The sequence below is a fragment of the Procambarus clarkii genome, chromosome 22, assembly GCF_040958095.1.
Source record: "Procambarus clarkii isolate CNS0578487 chromosome 22, FALCON_Pclarkii_2.0, whole genome shotgun sequence".
Classification (NCBI taxonomy): domain Eukaryota; kingdom Metazoa; phylum Arthropoda; class Malacostraca; order Decapoda; family Cambaridae; genus Procambarus; species Procambarus clarkii.
In genome coordinates, this window is record NC_091171.1 from 33,696,623 (window position 1) to 33,717,047 (window position 20,425).

The following is a 20,425-nucleotide window of genomic DNA, read 5'->3' on the forward strand; positions in this document are numbered from 1 at the left end:
AACCTTGACAACACATGAACCATGACAACACATGAACCTTGACAACACATGAACCTTGACAACACATGAACCATGACAACACATGAACCTTAACAACACATGAACCTTGACAACACATGAACCTTGACAACACATGAACCTTGACAACACATGAACCCTGACAACACATGAACCTTGAGAACACATGTACCTTGACAACACATGTACCTTGACAACACATGTACCCTGACAACACATGAACCTTGACAACACATGAACCATGAGAACACATGAACCTTAACAACACATGAACCTTGACAACACATGAACCTTGACAACACATGAACCTTGACAACACATGAACCTTGACAATACATGAACCTTGACAACACATGAACCATGACAACACATGAACCTTGACAACACATGAACCTTGACAACACATGAACCTTGACAACACATGAACCTTGACAACACATGAACCATGACAACACATGAACCTTGACAACACATGTACCTTAACAACACATGAACCTTGACAACACATGAACCTTGACAACACATGAACCTTGACAACACATGAACCTTGACAACACATGTACCATGACAACACATGAACCTTGACAACACATGTACCTTGACAACACATGAACCTTGACAACACATGAACCATGACAACACATGAACCTTGACAACACCATCACCATGGCACAGTTCCCCAGGAAACAGGAAACTTCTTATTTCAACAAAATTACCGATGACGTAGTGGCCCAAATTTACACATGAACGTAATTATGCAGAAAAAAATTTAAAATCGTGACTTCTTTACTTCCTGCAAGATTTCGTAAGGTCGAGCCCCGACCAGCTCGCGTTCCCACCAGTTATGGTGAGGGTGGAGAGTACAGGGACCCGAGTTCGTTACTCTTGTAAGGCTTATTTTCTTGTATAAAGTAAATTGTTAATGAGCTTTATGACGATGTTGCTTAGTTTTTATAAGCTGAGGTCGTCAAGAGATTCCTTGTTGTGGTGCGTTAGTGCGGATCTTGAGTCCGAGGAGGGAGGAGTGTCGACCATGACTGGCTTGAGGGATGTCATCTTCTTCCCCCTCACAGGAAAACACACTCTTGGTTAGTGGGGGTTAAGCCATTATATTTTCCAGACTTTTATTTTGCTTGTCGAAAGACTACGTCGGTAAACTGGTGTTCGGACTTCGACCTAAACTACGGTGCTGCTACGATGCTCGAACTTCGACTACAGAGTCGTCAACAGACTACCACACCAACACCCGCACCACCATACCACCACACCAACACCATCACCACCACACCACCACACCAACACCTCCACACCATCACCCTCACCACCACACTACCACACCAACACCATCACCTCCATACCAACACCATCACCACCACACCAACACCATCACCACCACACCAACACACTCACCACCACACCACCACCATCACCACCACACCATCACCACCACACCAACACCATCACCACCACACCAACACCATCACCACCACACCAACACGCTTCTCGTATTCTCAAGACAAATGTTCACACATATAATAAACCACAAAATTCATTATAACTTTTGGCCAACATTTTAAGACTTTAACAACGGAATTGACAGCTGGGTTAAGTCACGCTATTGTGAGAGAGAGAGAGAGAGAGAGAGAGAGAGAGAGAGAGAGAGAGAGAGAGAGAGAGAGAGAGAGAGAGAGGAGAGAGAGAGAGAGAGAGAGAGAGAGAGAGAGAGAGAGAGAGAGAGAGAGAGAGAGAGAGAGAGAGAGAGAGAGAGAGAGAGAGAGAGAGAGAGAGAGAGAGAGAGAGAGAGAGAGAGAGAGAGAGAGAGAGAGAGAGAGAGAGAGAGAGAGAGAGAGAGAGAGAGAAGAGAGAGAGAGAGAGAGAGAGAGAGAGAGAGAGAGAGAGAGAGAGAGAGAGAGAGAGAGAGAGAGAGAGAGAGAGAGAGAGAGAGAGAGAGAGAGAGAGAGAATAAAAAATAATTGATTCTGTTTAAAATATTTCCAGTTCGTTATTCACTTATATAAAGAACGAGATAAGTTTAATAACCTAACACTAATCATTAAAATGATACAATTATATTTGCATAATAATACTGGACATGACACAAAAAAAAGAGTATCAGTGATTCAAGTATGAATCATCTCTATATATCCTTATCATCCTCACTTGAGGTGGCAGTTAACTATCCAAAAATTCGTTTCAGTTTAATATTGCATAACACTAAGGGATGTGTATCCTTGAACCGGTCAATAATGGATACTTGAACACATATGTCTACACTATCATTGAAAAGTGGAGAGCAATGTCACCCAGGATAAAGCGGCCAACGCTTCGGTATCCGTTCCTCGTAATAAACTATGTTACGGCTCACAGAGCGGAGGAAAGGGTCCTGAAGGACATTATTGATGTAAATGTGACCCTTGTTGCAACCCGTTCTCGCAAATTCGTAAAGTCAATATTGACTTATTAAATAAGTGCATAGGTGACATACTAAACATAATAGATACCCTTAAAAAGCTTCATAGAAAACACCGACCTTACCTAACCTTGTTAGCATCTTAAGATAAGCATCTTATAGCTTCGTAATTACAATTATTACTTAACCTATTATAGGTATAGGTTAAGTAATAATTGGTGGTTGGTGTCTGTAAGACACCAACCACCAATTATTACTTAACAATCTAACGGTATCCACCAGAAGATACCGTTAACAATCTACTACAAAAGCAATAAAACGGCCAATTCGCTCTTGAAGAACTCTCCGACAACTAAACGCCTTGAAAGAGGCGAATGTCGTCTATGCCAACACGAAAAGGTCCAGGATGATGACGTTCTAACTTACACTTGAGGAGACTATCAAGGAATGAGAGAAGAATTGCAAAATACAACCTAGAGCAAAGGAAGGAAGGAATTATCAAAGGAAAGCACCACGCCTTTACAGCTATATAGCAATTGGAAGTGATCAGGATAATGATTTAGGATGGGGCGGAGGGGAAGGAATGGTGCCCACAACTACTTGGACAGTCGGGGATTGAACGCCGACCTGCATGAAGTGAGACCATCGCTCTACCGTCCAACCCAAGTGGTTGGAACCTAGAGGGAGCTGATAGGTGACTATGGCATGAAATGTTTATGGGAAAATTTCAAGAACGTCATCACTGAACTCGTTCATAAATGTGCGCCAAAGTCGAGAAAGAAAGGTAAGGTAAATATATAGATGATAGGTAGTAAAAGAGAGCAATGATAACTAAGAGGAACCTCATGAGAAGGTAATAGATCCATGAAGAACATTATAAATTATGACGTACATAAAAGGGCATTAAATTCAACCACCCAGGAAATCAGATCAACCAAAAGAAACTACGAAAGAAAACTCGCCCAAATCATAAGGACAGATCTAAAGTCGTTCTGTATAAGATATATAACCAAAACCAAGAACTCTGTTGGACCCTTAAAAGATGAGACTAACCAAGTTATAACGGACTATAAAAGGGCAGTAAACACCCTGAATAAATACTTTACATCAGTGTTTACACTAGAAAAGCTAGACAACATCCCATTGCCCACACAAATGTTTGAAGGAGATATAGACAAAGAATTAAGGAATATACCCCAAAATTGCGACATAATTAGGAAGAGCATTGACAAACTAAAAGAATTAAACGCCCCAGGTGTTGATAGAATTTAATCCAGGATAATAAGGAACTGGCATACAAACTGTCTACTGCTGAAACTCCTTTTCAGACAATGTTTAGACCAGGAAATAGCTCCCCTAGATTAGAAATATGCAAATGTCACCATTATTTTCAGAAAAGGCAGAAAGAGCTCAGCAGAATACTATCGTCCGCTCAGCTTGACATCACGCATCTGCAAGCTCATGGGGAGAATCCTCAGGAAGGGAATCATTCATCATCTCACAGTGAGCAATCTTGTGAAATCAACGCAACGTGGGTTTGTTAAAACCAGATCCTGCCTTACAGACCTGCTCACATTTTTGGAAACGATAACCGGCTATTCAGACAAGGAGACTTTCGGTAGATGTAGTTTACACGGACTTTGTTTAAGCTTTTGACAAAGTTCCACATGAAAGTCTGGCAAGGAAATTACAGGCACGTGGAATAAATGGTAGAATACTAGAATGGATAAAAAATGGTTAAAACAAAGAAAATAATGAGTTGTGCTAAACAGAAATAAATCCGACCGGGGAAATGTGGTGAGTGGCGTACCACAATGTTCCATTTTGGGGTCAACTTTTTATCATATATATGAACAACATAAATGAGAATATTACAAACCACATCATCTAATATGCAGATGACACTAAGATTTATGGAAAAGTGGGAAGTGAAAACGATACTGAGGCCTTATAAAGGGATCTACATAAACTCCACAAACGATCAGAACATTGGCAAATGTGTTTTAATGTAGAAAAATGCAAAACCCTTGTTTGTGGGGCATTACACTCCACGCCATGACCACCAAAATTAACAACATTACCCTGCAGCAGATTGATGAAGAAAAGGACCTTGGAGTCAGAATCCATTATTCACAGATAGTTGCACAACAAGTGGGACCTACAGTAAAAAAAGACTAACCAAACCCTAGGAAAAATCAAGCGGACTTTTGACTTTAGGAAAAAGAAGGAAGTTATGCGAGAATATAAATCTCTGGTGCACCGGAATTATTATATCCAAGCATGGGGACCTCATCTTCAGAAAGACATATAGCTGCTTTGAGAAAGTTCAACACCGGTGTACGACAATCATTTCCAGAAGTCGACTCTCATACCAGGAACGGTTGAGGGGCCACAGGACTAACAACACTACAAACCAGACATGACAAGGCTCATCTCACCGAAACTTTTACAAATACTGAACAAGTTAGAGGATGTCGATCCAGACAACGTCTTCAAAACGTCAGCAGTAACACAAATAAGGAGCAACGGTTTCAAGCTCAACAAGCCACAGTATAGGATGGAAGCAGATGCTTTTTCACCCATAGGGTTATAAACCCATGGAACCGCCTACCCGCCGAAGCCGTAAATGCCAAAACTCTGCTAACACAAAAATCAACAGAACAAACACGTGGGGGGACCTTTGACAAGCCGTAGGCCTCCTGTCTTCGTCGAGACTATTAGTGTGTTAGTGGCCCTCAGGTAAATTCAGGTAAATAATGCATTATGCTCGGATAGTATGCATTGTGCTCGGATATTATGCATTATAATATCATTGTATAATACAAGAGCATTGTGTTATACAATGATGCAATGCATTATGTTTGCATATAATATATTGTGTTAGGATATAATTTATTGTAATACAATGAAAGAATGTATTATGCTTGGATATAATGCATTGTGTTCGGATATAATGCATTGTGTTCGGATATAATGCATTGTGTTCGGATATAATGCATTGTGTTCGTGTTCGCATATAATGCATTGTGGTCGTGTATAATATATTGTGCTCGGAGCATTAAATATGTTCGGATATATTCGAGTGGAAAATAATATATAATTTCGTACAGTATTATATCGCAGTATCGATCATGGAGAGCACACATTCCGTGGCCACTCTGGCTTCGTTGTCAGTGCGCAGTTTGGTCTAATGGGCAGTTTGGTCCAGTGCGCAGTTTGGTCCAGTGTGCAGTTTGGTCCAGTGCGCACTTTGGTTCAAATGCGCAGTTTAGTCCAATGCGCAGTTTGGTCCAAATGCGCAGTTTGGTCCAGTGCGCAGTTTGGTCCAGTGCGCACTTTGGTCCAAATGCGCAGTTTGGTCCAATGCGCAGTTTGGTCCAGTGCGCAGTTTGGTCCAGTGCGCAGTTTGGTCCAGTGCGCAGTTTGGTCCATTGCGCAGTTTGGTCTAGCGCGCAGTATGGTCGCATGGACAATTCGACCCAGTGCATAAGAGATCATAGCCACAAGGGTCATAATCAACACTGAAGACCAATATTAAGTAAACTACACTAACAGACTATATGAAATTGTGCTGCATTATGTAGGTCACCACAACCAAATGAATCATAACTAGATAGAAAGATAGGAACCACAGCCACAGAGATCAAATGTTTAACATGTACCAACAACATCCACGAGCTCAGTCACAGAAACTATATACACTGACCACGTAGCCTGGTGGATAGCGCGCAGGACTCGTAATTCTGTGGCGCGGATTCGATTCCCGCACGAGGCAGAAACAAATGGGCAAAGTTTCTTTCACCCTAAATGCCCCTGTTACCTAGCAGTAAATAGGTACCTGGGAGTTAGTCAGCTGTCACGGGCTGCTTCCTGGGGGTGGAGGCCTGGTCGAGGACCGGGCCGCGGGGACACTAAAGCCCCGAAATCATCTCAAGATAACCACCCTTAAAATAATAATAAAAAGAAATAGTGATTACGATTTGCAAGGAGAACGCATGCACAGTGCTCAACCAGGCTATTTACGGTGACAAGTCATGCACAAATATTATCAGCTATCAGCCTGTCAAGCACGCTTGCTTGACCCGCTTGTCTGTGAGCGGACGCTGCAACATTACCTACAGTTGTCACATTGTGTTCCTGTCAGCATCTGTGACCTGTGCTGCTTTTACGCTCGCGAATAAAATCACTCAGGCAATCAATCTAGTGTTCAAGGTATTCTATTGTTTTCTCGTTCATAACCAACAGAATTCTTACACGATCTTGTGTAGGAATGGTGAGCCATCCCCTGGGCTCTATCGCATGTGAGGCTGCCCCCAGCTGGGCTCTATCTCATGTGAGGCTCCCCCAGCTGGGCTCTATCTCATGTGAGGCTCCCCCAGCTGGGCTCTATCTCATGTGAGGCTCCCCCAGCTGGGCTCTATCTCACGTGAGCCTCACCAGCTGGGATCTACCTCACGTGAGCCCCCCAGCTGTACTCTATCCCATGTGAGCCTCTCCAGCTGGGCTCTATCTCACGTGAGCCCCCCAGCTGGGCTCTATCTCACTTGAGCCTCCCCCAGCTGGGCTCTATCTCACTTGAGCCTCCCCCAGCTGGGCTCTATCTCACGTGAGCCTCCCCAGTTGGGCTCTATCTCACGTGAGCCTCCCCCAGTTGGGCTCTATCCCACGTGAGCCTCCCCAGCTGGGCTCTACCTCACGTGAGCCCCCCCCAGCTGGACTCTATCCCATGTGAGCCTCCCCAGCTGGGCTCTATCTCACGTGAGCCCCCCAGCTGGGCTCTATCTCACTTGAGCCTCCCCCAGCTGGGCTCTATCTCACTTGAGCCTCCCCCAGCTGGGCTCTATCTCACTTGAGCCTCCCCCAGCTGGGCTCTATCTCACGTGAGCCTCCCCCAGTTGGGCTCTATCCCATGTGAGCCTCCCCAGCTGGGCTCTACCTCACGTGAGCCCCCCAGCTGGGCTCTATCTCACGTGAGCCTCCCCCAGCTGGGCTCTATCTCACGTGAGCCTCTCCCAGCTGGGCTGTATCCCACGTGAGCCTCCCCCAGCTGGGCTCTATCCCATGTGAGCCTCCCCAGCTGGGCTCTATCTCACGTGAGCCCCTCCAGCTGGGCTCTATCTCACGTGAGCCTCCCCCAGCTGGGCTCTATCTCACGTGAGCCTCCCCCAGCTTGGCTCTATCCCACGTGAGCCTCCCCCAGCTGGGCTCTATCCCATGTGAACCTCCCCAGCTGGGCTCTATCTCACGTGAGCCCCTCCAGCTGGGCTCTATCTCACGTGAGCCTCCCCCAGCTGGGCTCTATCTCACGTGAGCCTCCCCCAGCTGGGCTCTATCCCACGTGAGCCTCCCCCAGCTGGGCTCTATCCCACGTGAGCCTCCCCCAGCTGGGCTCTATCTCACATGAGCATCCCCCAGCTGGGCTCTATCTCACGTGAGTCTCCCCCAGCTGGGCTCTATCCCACGTGAGCCTCTCCCAGCTGGGCTCTATCCCACGTGAGCCTCCCCTAGCTGGGTTCTATCCCACGTGAGCCTCCCCTAGCTGGGTTCTATCCCACGTGAGCCTCCCCCAGCCGGGCTCTATCCCACGTGAGCCTCCCCAATAGATCTTAAACGCTACCTAACCTAACCAAACCAACCTACCTAACCCACAACCAGGCCTAACCAAGCTTAACCATAGGCTAATTAGGCATCCTAAGCTAACAATATATACAGTTTAACCACCCCATCCCCCCAACCGCCTCTCTTCCCCCAGAGAGAGAGACAATGTACGGATCAATGTAGTGTTCAAATGTGTGTGTAATATTGACCAGGACAACACTCCCTAAGGCAGCTGTAGGTCATCACCCACCCTGCCGCTCACCACTAAATTATATCCAGTAAATTTACCTATTCGTAAGGCAAATATAATTTTGTCGCCGTTGTCATCAAAACTCAGAATTTTCATTCGTAGCGACAAGAATCAGCATTTGTGTTGCGCGAATGATGTGATGGATAAGAGCACGAAGAGTTATGGGCGAGTCAGTGAGGGCTGGGGGCCGAGGCAGTGGGGCCGAGGCAGTGGGGGCTTGGGGCCGAGGCAGTGGGGGCTTGGGGCCGAGGCAGTGGGGGCTTAGGGCCGAGGCAGTGGGGGCTTGGGGCCGAGGCAGTGGGGCTTGGGGCCGAGGCAGGGGCTTGAGTCCGAGGCAGGGGGCTTGAGTCCGAGGCAGGGGGCTTGGGGCCGAGGCAGGAGGCTTGGGGCTGAGGTAGGGGGGCTTGGGGCAGAGGCAGTGGGGCTTGGGGGCCGAGGCAGGGGGCTTGCGGCCGAGGCAGGGGGGCTTGGGCCGAGGCAGTGGGCTTGGGGCTTGAGGCCGAGGCAGGGGGGCTTGGGCCGAGGCAGTGGGCTTGGGGCCGAGGCAGGGGGCTTGGGGCCGAGGCAGGGGGGCTTGGGGCCGAGGCAGGGGGGCTTGGGGCCGAGGCAGGGGGGCTTGGGGCCGAGGCAGGGGGGGGCTGGGGGCCGAGGCAGGGGGGCTTGGGGCCGAGGCAGGGGGGGCTGGGGGCCGAGGCAGGGGGAGCTTGGGGCCGAGGCAGGGGGGCTTGGGGCCGAGGCAGGGGGGGCTGGGGGCCGAGGCAGTGGGGCTTGGGGCCGAGGCAGGGGGGGCTGGGGGCCGAGGCAGGGGGGCTTGGGGCCGAGGCAGGGGGGGCTGGGGGCCGAGGCAGGGGGGCTTGGGGCCGAGGCAGGGGGGGCTGGGGGCCCGGGCCGGGCCTTTGTGTAGTATCGGCCGGGCAGATCTGACGTAAACAGGTTTTGTCCATGATATTGTGGGATCATTTACCCATGAACGGCCCTCATTCCTGGCCCGCCGTCATCTCCTGGCCCGCCGTCCTCTCCTGGCCCGCCGTCCTCTCCTGGCCCGCCGTCCTCTCCTGGCCCGCCGTCATCTCCTGGCCCGCCGTCATCTCCTGGCCCGCCGTCCTCTCCTGGCCCGCCGTCCTCTCCTGGCCCGCCGTCCTCTCCTGCCCGCCGTCAGCTTCTGGCCCGCCGTCAGCTCCTGCTGAGGCCGCTGGGAGGGCGTCCCTGTGGCCACCTTCTCCATTATTCTCGTGCGAGATTAAGGAAGCTGTTGTGGGCTCTGATATCAACCTGATACCAACCAGGGTCAGAGAGCTGCTACAGTACACAGACAGGGTCAGAGAGCTGCTACAGTACACAGACAGGGTCAGAGAGCTGCTACAGTACACAGACAAGACAGAGAGCTGCTACAGTACACAGACAGGGTCAGAGAGCTGCTACAGTACACAGACCGGGACAGAGAGCTGCTACAGTACACAGACAGGGACAGAGAGCTGCTACAGTACACACACAGGGCTAGAGAGCTGCTACAGTACACAGACAGGACAGAGAGCTGCTACAGAATACAGACAGGGACAGAGAGCTGCTACAGTACACAGACAGGACAGAGAGCTGCTACAGTACACAGACAGGACAGAGAGCTAATACAGTACACAGACAGGGCTAGAGAGCTGCTACAGTACACAGACAGGGCTAGAGAGCTGCTACAGTACAAAGACAAGGACAGAGAGCTGCTACAGTACACAGACAGGGCTAGAGAGCTGCTACAGTATACAGACAGGGACAGAGAGCTGCTACAGTACACAGACAGGGACAGAGAGCTGCTACAGTACACAGACAGGGATAGAGAGCTGCTACAGTACACAGACAGGGTTAAAGAGCTGCTACAGTACACAGACAGGGACAGAGAGCTGCTACAGTACACAAACAGGGATAGAGAGCTGCTACAGTACACAGACAGGGTTAAAGAGCTGCTACAGTACACAGACGGAGTCAGAGAGCTGCTACAGTACACAGACAGGGCTAGAGAGCGGCTACAGTACACAGACAGGGACAGAGAGCTGCTACAGTACACAGACAGGGACAGAGAGCTGCTACAGTACACAGACAGGGCTAGAGAGCTGCTACAGTACACAGACAGGGACAGAGAGCTGCTACAGTACACAGACGGGGTCAGAGAGCTGCTACAGTACACAGACAGGGTCAGAGAGCTGCTACAGTACACAGACAGGGACAGAGAGCTGCTACAGTACACAGACAGGTCAGAGAGCTGCTACAGTACACAGACGGGGTCAGAGAGCTGCTACAGTACACAAACAGGAACAGAGAGCTGCTACAGTACACAGACAGGGACAGAGAGCTGCTACAGTACACAGACAGGTCAGAGAGCTGCTACAGTACACAGACGGGGTCAGAGAGCTGCTACAGTACACAGACAGGTCAGAGAGCTGCTACAGTACACAGACGGGGTCAGAGAGCAGCTACAGTACACAGACGGGATCAGAGAGCTGCTACAGTACACAGACTGGGACAGAGAGCTGCTACAGTACACAGACAGGGACAGAGAGCTGCTACAGTACACAGACAGGGACAGAGAGCTGCTACAGTACACAGACAGGACAGAGAGCTGCTACAGTACACAGACAGGTCAGAGAGCTGCTACAGTACACAGACAGGTCAGAGAGCTGCTACAGTACACAGACAGGGACAGAGAGCTGCTACAGTACACAGACAGGACAGAGAGCTGCTACAGTACACAGACAGGTCAGAGAGCTGCTACAGTACACAGACCGGGACAGAGAGCTGCTACAGTACACAGACAGGACAGAGAGCTGCTACAGTACACAGACAGGTCAGAGAGCTGCTACGTCACAGGATGTGTCTGAAGTTAGAGGTGTACGAAGAGGGTGACAGGGAAGTAGTAACCACCATCACTATGTAGTCAGGATGTTACCACCATCAACGAACATCTCACATCCACTTGGGCTGGACGGTACAGCGACAGTCTCGCTGCATGCAGGTCGGCGTTCAATCCCCGACAGTCCATATGCTTGGGCACCATTACGTGTCCCTCGTCCCATCCCAAATCCTTATCCTCGTATCCCTTCGAAATGTGATATAGTTGTTACTCCGTAAAAAAAATACAACCGTTTTAGCCTAACCAGAATTGAACGGAGTTTTTCGAGGCCGATGTTTGCCAAACGTTAATTTTGAGAGTGGTTTAGTTATTACTAATACGTCGCATTGTTTAGCGGATTGGTCAGTTACGTAAGAAATGCGACGTATTGAATAAGGCGGGCAGCACCGGCCTGTATATCTGCCACGGTCCACCGGCCCCAGAACTTGTTCCATCAACCTGTGTGTGTTCCCTGTGTGTAAGTTATCTCCCAGGAGGGGTGCTGGTTGACCACACTCCTCCTCTCTTCCTCCTCCTCTCTTCCTCCTCCTCTCTTCCTCCTCCTCTCTTCCTCCTCCTCTCTTCCTCCTCCTCTCTTCCTCCTCCTCTCTTCCTCCTCCTCTCTTCCTCCTCCTCTCTTCCTCCTTCTCCTCCTCCTCTCTTCCTCCTCCCTCTCCCCTAACTCACACTGATGGATTGATCCCTCGTCAGATACCTTAAATAATTTAATCATAGTTTTGTCTGTGGATGGTTTCTCGTTCACGTGAATTTTTCCTTTGCCTGAACGTCGTTCATTTCATTCCTATAACTCCATTGGTACTTTGAATACCATTATTCTTACTTTAAATGGTACTGGTATTTTAACTATTATTTTACTCAAAGTATCGTTTATGATACTCCTAATGTCACTATGACACCATAACAATCACTACGACACTATAATTAATGGTGTCAAGAATTGTTGCCAGGTAAAGCCTTGCAATAAATCATTTTGGGGTTAATTTTGGCATGAAAGGAAAAAGCTGGAGACTATAATTTTCTATAATTACAAGTAATTGCTCAAGTTTTATCATCAATTATATCACGGTAAAGCACGGCGCTCTGATGGATTGTCGTCGTAAGGCAATGTTGGTCCTTTACTCCTCTGTCAAGATGTACACGACGAGTGTCTATCTGTACACGACGACTGTCTATCGGTACACGACGACTGTCTGTCTGTACACGGTACGGACAGTCTGTACACTGTGTACAGACTGTGTACACTATCTGTACACAGACCATTGTCTGTCTATGCATGACGATTTTCTATTTGCACACCATGACAAGGCCATGTGTACATAGCAGTCTATCTTTACACCATGGTTGTCTGTGTACACTAACCCTGTACTCCGCGACCGTCGACCTGTACACACCTGCTATCAACACGTACACACCTGCCATCAACACGTACACACCTGCCATCAACACGTACACACCTGCCATCCCACCATTACAGATGGTCAAATGATTGATGGATGGATGGACCCTTATCAGGCCCTGGGGCATAAAGCTTAGTAATTAATTATTCATAAATTATTGATTACCTCTAGAAAGTCTTCATCCCACACACACTCATTACAATGATTAAGAAGACACTAAAACATGGCAAATATCCCATGAATTTCAACTCGAAAGAAAAAGTCTGTATTCCAGGTTTTTAAAACTAGACATAAATAATGAATCTTTTTTTCATCAAAAGATTTGGATAATGGTGAAGGGGGAATAATATTATTATATAATATATATATAATATATATATATATATATATATATATATATATTATATATATATATATATATATATATATATATATATATATATATATATATATATATATATATATATATATATATATATATATATTATCTCTTGAATCAATTTATTATTTACAACTGCAACGTTGCACTTCGATTGTAATGAAGCATTCTATTAATCTACAAGTACAATCAATATATAAATCTACCACTCTGACTACTAATCTACCAGAGTATTAATCTGTGAAACTGTTTCATAAAAGCCGAGAAAATACTTGCTAAATGATGTAGTATCTTAGAAGAATAAGAACACACAAATTGGCTTCAAAAACAAATTTCAAGGGTTTCTAAAGCGTTCTCAGCGTGGCTTGATGTCTTTGGAGCTTTAGAACTTAGAGTGCATGAACCAGAGTACATGTACTGTATCTTATATGGCATGAATTAAGGAAGAGACCTTCAGGATACCTTAGTGGTGCCCCAAGGGGAAGGAGTTATGAGGAGAAGTGACCAACCCATTACGACTATATAGCACTTAGAAGGGAGGAAGGGGGGGGGGGGGGTCAGGATAAAGATTTGGTATGGGACGGAAGGATGGAATGGTGCCCAATCACTTGGACAGTCGGGGATTGAACGCCAGCCTGCATGAAGCGAGACCGTCGCTCTACCGTCCAGCCCAAGTGGACGAGATATGGTGCCTCATGAGTCCCCGTCGCTGATTACCGAAGGTGGCCTTGCTTACTGTGGGGTAGAGTAGGGTAGGTGTGTAAGGCAGGGTAGGGGTGCAGGGCAGGGCAGGGTAGGTGTGTAGGGCAGGATAGGTGTGTAGGGCAGGGCAGGGTAGGTGTGCAGGCCAGGGCAGGGCAGGGCAGCCCCTCCCCCACCTGCTGCGAGATACCGGTATCTATTGGGTCACCTAGATGCCCTCATACTTGCCTGAATATAAGGTGGTAGGAGAAAGTAAGTGTGTGTGTGTGTGTGTGTGTGTGTGAGTTTCTTAGGCTAGGGCCCCAGTCTAGGGCCCCAATTTAGGTCCCAGGCTCGGGGTCCCAGGCTCGGGGCCCCAAGCTAGGGGCCCACAAGCTAGGCCACGGGCCAGCGGTGAAACACTCCAGAGGGAGCAGTATAAGCTTATGGTCCCTACTCGCGGACCGGAAAGTCTCCCTGGCATGTAAATATCCCTCATATACACCCACATGTGTGTGCTAAGTGGGACACGATACCCAGGTAATCGTCGGCTAGGAACTAGGATCGTAAGCCTTGACATGTTACGATTCTCAGGTAATAGTGAGTACTCAAGTACTCAAGTTTACAAGGGGCAATTACTGTTCCAGCCCGATGTAGACCCCGTCCCAGTAAGCTAGTTCCCTTTTTTTGTTCCACTTCGTCAAAATGCAGCTGTTTTACCTAGCTATAAACGTCAAAAAATGCAACTATTTAAACTAACTAGAAACTTTAACAAATGCAATTGTTTTTCGTAACCAGAAACGTATACGAACCTAAGCAACCCGCCTAACTTTGCGAAGACGATGCATAGAAAACGTCAATTACATGGTGCTTTATTTTTTACTGATACTTTCTCTGCTTTGTTTAGTTTCTCCTTCCTCCAGGGAATTATCTTGAGCTCCGTTTTCCATGCATTGCCTTTTTTTCCTCTAATACCTCAAGTTCTTTATGACCGCACCTTCTCTCTGGCCACATTGTGGCATACTTCTCTCCCTCTCTCAGTCCCCACTTGATGACGCTCCACGACGGACCGGCGTGGTGACGGTACACGACGGACCGGCGTGGTGACGGTCCACGACGGTCCAGGACGGACTGATATATGGAAACTATGTATGGAGTCTGGCTCCACCACATCACTGCGTAATGCATTCCATTTGTTAACTATCCTGACACTGAAAAAGTCCATTCTAATGTCTCTGTGGTTCACTTGGGTACTCAGTTTCCACCTGTGTCCCCTTGTGTGAATACTACTACTACCGATGATAAATAATGTCTTTATCTACCCTATCAATACCTCTAAGAAGCTTGCATGCGGTGATCATGTGTCCCCTAACTCATTCGTCTTCCAGCGACGTGAGGTTTAGTCTTTCCTCGTAGCTCGGGTACTAGTCTAGTGGTATATCACTGAACCTTCTCCAATTTGGTCTTATGCTTGACTAGATACGGATTACATGCTGGAGCAGCATACTCCAGGATTGGTCTGACATATGTGGTATACCAGGTTCTAAATGATTTTTTACGCAAGTTTCTAAAGGTAGTTCTTATCTTGGCCAACCATGCATGTGTCGCTGATGGTATCTTCTTGATATTGGTTTCAGGGAACAGGTCCGGCGCGATATCACCCTCCACGCCTTTCTCCCAGATTTTTGAAGGACTTCATCTCCCAAACGTACCTTGCATTTGTCTTCCTGCTCCCTACACCTATTTTCATTAATTTACACCTGCTTGAGTTAAACTCTAATAGCCATTTGGTGGACCATTCCTTCAGTTTGTCCAGGTCTTCTTGTAGCCTCATACTGTCGTCTTTTTTCTTAAATCCTTCTCATAATTTTAGCATCATCAGCAAAGAACGAGATGAATGAATCTCAACACTCTGGAAGATCATTTACGTATATCAGAAACAGGATAGGTCCAAGTACAGAGCCCTGTGGGACTCCACTGGTGACATCACGCCATTCTGAGGTCTCACCCCTCACTGTAACTCTCTGCTTCCTTTTGGTTAGGTACTCCCTTATCATCTGGAGCACCCTACTAGTTACTCTTGCTTGTTTCTCCAACTTATGCACCAGCATCTTATGCGGTACTGTGTCAATGGCTTTCTAACAGTTCAAGAAAATTCAGTCTGCCCAGCCTTCATTTTCTTGCTTAATCTTTGTCACCTGGTCATAGAATTCTTAAACCTCTGAGGCAAGATGTGTGTGTGTGTGTACTCACCTATTTGTGCTTGTGGGGATTGAGTTTTGGCTCTTTGGTCCCGCCTCTCAACTGTCAATCAACTGGTGTACAGATTCCTGAGCCTACTGGGCTCTATCATATCTACATTTGAAACTGTGTTTGGAGTCAGCCTCCACCACATCACTTCCTAGTGCATTCCATTTATTAACTACTCTGACACTGAAAAAATTCTTTCTAACGCCTCTGTGGCTCATCTGGGTACTAAGTTTCCACCTGTGTCCCCTTGTTCGTGTCCCACCCGTGCTGAAGAGTTTGTCTTTGTCCACCCTGTCAATTCCCCTGAGAATTTTGTAGGTGGTTATCATGTCTCCCCTTGCTCTTCTGTTTTCCTGGGATGTGAGGTTCAGCTCCTTTAGCCTTTCCTCGTAGCTCAATCCTCTCAGTTCCGGGACGAGCCTGGTGGCATACCGCTGAATCTTCTCTAACTTTGTCTTGTGTTTAACTAGGTATGGACTCCATGCTGGAGCTGCATACTCCTGGATTGGTCTTACATAAGTGGTATACAAGGTCCTGAACGATTCCTTACACAAGTTTCTAAAGGCAGTTCTTATATTGGCCAGTCTAGCATATGCCGCTGATGATATTCTTTTGATGTGGGCCTCTGGGGACAGGTTCGGTGTGATATCAACCCCCAGATCATTCTCTCTATTTGACTATTGCAGGATTTCACCTCCCAGATGGTACCTTGTGTTCAGCCTCCTGCTCCCTTCGCCTAATTTCATTACCTTACACTTTCCTGATGAACGTGTGTGCGTGTGTGCGTTTGTGCATGTGCGTGTGTGCGCGCTCTCATGTGGGGAATAAATCAAAGAAAATAGATGACTGCCATAGCTCAGTAGTGATTCAGGTGGAAGGTCACTGTTCACACCACTTAAGCAGTGACCCCTGGATAGAGATGGATAACCAAAGCAGGTCGAGCGCACCTGAGCAGATCAATAAGTCTGTCTCTCTGTGCTCTGAGGGACTGCACGCTTACCTATCACTGTCTGTAGGCCAAGTGAGCTCTAGCTCTTGACACCCGACCTGCTTGGCTTGTTGTACCTATATTGCGTTACAATTCAACTCGTCAGACTTTCATTTTCTTCGTCGAATCGGCTTAAAATTGTGGCTGGAGGTGGCTTCCACAGCTTCTTTCAATGCATTCCTTTAATTGACATATATACAGAGTACGAGTCTTTCCTTACAGTCCTTGCCCCTCATTCCTGTTTCCAGTTTATTATGAATCAAATAAATTCGTTGCGAATTTGAAGCGTATTGTAATACCAGTCTAACGAGGAAGCAGCATAAAACAGGCTTAAATTGGTCTGTTGCTACTGTTGACGAAGGCTTCATGGGCGGGGCCCCAGGAGTCATCAAGGATTTACGTTACCAATTACGAAACCTGTACATCTTCAAATGATCGTGGTGGTTTACGATTTTTAAAGGGTTTACAAGCTTGGAAACTTCACAACTCAGGGGTATTACTGTTATTAGCAACCCCCTCGTAGTGTTTCGTTGTTGAAAGATGTACAGGTTTCGTAACTGGACAGTTAAATGCTTGATGAATTCCGGTACAGGTCTGGTAGTGTTCGGTCAACTTTGTGAGCAGGTCTGGTTGTGTTGATGAAGGCTTTGTGAGCAGGTCTGGTGTTGTTGATGGAGGCTTTGTGAGCAGGTCTGGTGTTGATGAAGGCTTTGTGAGCAGGTCTGGTGTTGATGAAGGCTTTGTGAGCAGGTCTGGTGTTGATGAAGGCTTTGTGAGCAGGTCTGGTGTTGATGGAGGCTTTGTGAGCACGTCTGGTGGTGTTGATGAAGACTTTGTGAGCACGTCTGATGTTGATGAAGGCTTTGTGAGCACGTCTGGTGGTGTTGATGAAGGCTTTGTGAGCACGTCTGATGGTGTTGATGAAGACTTTGTGAGCACGTCTGGTGGTGTTGAGGAAGGCTTTGTGAGCACGTCTGGTGATGTTGATGAAGACTTTGTGAGCACGTCTGATGTTGATGAAGGCTTTGTGAGCACGTCTGATGGTGTTGATGAAGACTTTGTGAGCACGTCTGGTGGTGTTGAGGAAGGCTTTGTGAGCAGGTCTGGTGTTGTTGATGGAGGCTTTGTGAGCACGTCTGATGTTGATGACTTTGTGAGCAGGTCTGATGTTGATGAAGGCTTTGTGAGCACGTCTGATGGTGTTGATGAAGACTTTGTGAGCACGTCTGGTGGTGTTGAGGAAGGCTTTGTGAGCACGTCTGATGTTGATGAAGGCTTTGTGAGCACGTCTGATGTTGATGAAGGCTTTGTGAACACGTCTGATGTTGATGACTTTGTGAGCAGGTCTGATGTTGATGAAGACTTTGTGAGCAGGTCTGATGTTGATGAAGGCTTTGTGAGCACGTCTGGTGGTGTTGATGAAGACTTTGTGAGCAGGTCTGGTGGTGTTGATGGAGGCTTTGTGAGCACGTCTGGTGTTGATGAAGGCCTTATGAGCAGGTCTGGTGTTGATGAAGGCTTTGTGAGCACGTCTGGTGTTGATGAAGGCTTTGTGAGCACGTCTGGTGTTGAGGAAGGCTTTGTGAGCACGGGTGATGTTGATTAAGACTTTGTGAGCAGGTCTGATGTTGATGGAGGCTTTGTGAGCACGTCTGGTGTTGATGAAGGCTTTATGAGCAGGTCTGGTGTTGATGAAGGCTTTGTGAGCACGTCTGGTGTTGATGAAGGCTTTATGAGCAGGTCTAATGTTGATGGAGGCTTTGTGAGCACGTCTAATGTTGATGGAGGCTTTGTGAGCACGTCTAATGTTGATGGAGGCTTTGTGAGCACGTCTAATGTTGATGGAGGCTTTGTGAGCACGTCTGGTGGTGTTGAGGAAGGCTTCGTGAGAGGCTATTTAATCTGTCGTGGCGTTGTTGAATAAAACTGTTGTGAGAGCAGGGTCAGCGGTGCTGATGTGGTCTGTGAGTCAATGTCTGGCCAGGGGACTTTAACCCGGCAAACGCACGCAGTAAGCACAACCTTAATCGCGTTGTAGCAACGTTATTACGTTGTTTCAACGCAAAAGAAATAACGTTCAGGTTACGCCGTGTGTTTGCTGGGAGGGGGACTGTGATATATTGGTGAGGTGAGAGCCACCAACGGGTAAATGTTGGTCAGTTGTGTTGGAGTTAGAGCACGGGGACCTGCCCAGTGTGGTGTTTGTCTCTGTCATGGCACGCCCTCCCCCTCGCTCTTGCTCTCTCTTGCTCTCTGTCTGTCTCTCTGTCTCTCTCTCTCTCTCTCTCTCTCTCTCTCTCTCTCTCTCTCTCTCTCTCTCTCTCTCTCTCTCTCTCTCTCTCTCTCTCTCTCTCTCTCTCTCTCTCTCTCTCTCTCTCTCTCTCTCTCTCTCTCTCTCTCTCTCTCTCTCTCTCTCTCTCTCTCTCTCTCTCTCTCTCTCTCTCTCTCTCTCTCTCTCTCTCTCTCTCTCTCTCTCTCTCTCTCTCTCTCTCTCTCTCTCTCTCTCTCTCTCTCTCTCTCTCTCTCTCTCTCTCTCTCTCTCTCTCTCTCTCTCTCTCTCTCTCTCTCTCTCTCTCTCTCTCTCTCTCTCTCTCTCTCTCTCTCTCTCTCTCTCTCTCTCTCTCTCTCTCTCTCTCTCTCTCTCTCTCTCTCTCTCTCTCTCTCTCTCTCTCTCTCTCTCTCTCTCTCTCCCTTTTCCCTTCTCTCTGCACCCTTTTTTCTCTCTTTCCCTTATCTCTCTCTCTCCGTCTCCACTTTCTCCTGGAATATCACTAATAACACCATATGAACACACTAGACACAGTTCATCAATGATCACCAGACATCAACACACACAGACCAAAAGAAAAAGTCAAACTACAAAATTGTATAAACAACTTTTTGGGGATTTAAGGGTAAATATTTACGAATTTGAATTTTTGTTAAATTTTGGGGTGATCAAGTGCACCCAATTTTATGGCGTGGCAAAAAAACAAAAAAAAGGGCATAATTGTTTGGCGAGATTTTACTAGGGGGATTACTGTGGCACAATGTCACATAGCGCACTTTTCTTTCATGTCAATCCCAACCTGCCCATGTTGGGCACACACCCAACAGCAATTTCTGGACAAAATATTGGGTGACGCTAACTTCAAACATTTCCATTTATTGATATTGAGATTCATGTTTACATAACACACGCTTAATTTTTACCTACATCTTAAACTTTATTTGATAGAAATTGATCATTTTCATTTATTTTATTGGACTAATGCTGCTACAGAAGCAGAGCAGCTGCCGGGGTCCAGCTGCTCATACACAACCCGCGAAACAAGTCACAGGTCAAGACGCGGAAAACCAGCAATTTGACGATCTCCAGATTACCATATACAGCCGGGAGACAAAACTTTACACAAGAGGGTTCCTTGGGTCAAGTCTGTGGCGGGTTGATCGGCGGGACTGTGGTGTGATGCCCCCGATACTACGCTCTGTAAAAACATTACTGGTTATAAAAAGCAGGGAAGGTGTTACTTGCGAGCAGGCCAAGTACACACACACACACACGCTCTCTCTCTC

General features: G+C 47.3%; 1 protein-coding gene across 1 annotated transcript in view; it reads left to right on the forward strand.

Moving 5' to 3' along the window:
* Positions 1-18,476, forward strand: part of LOC138367494 (uncharacterized) — a 33,725-nt gene extending 15,249 nt beyond the window's left edge. The window contains exon 3 of the mRNA XM_069329167.1: positions 17,528-18,476. Coding sequence (XP_069185268.1) covers positions 17,528-18,476 — 949 coding nt within the window. The remainder of the gene's footprint in view (positions 1-17,527) is intronic.
* Positions 18,477-20,425: the final 1,949 nt, after the last annotated feature.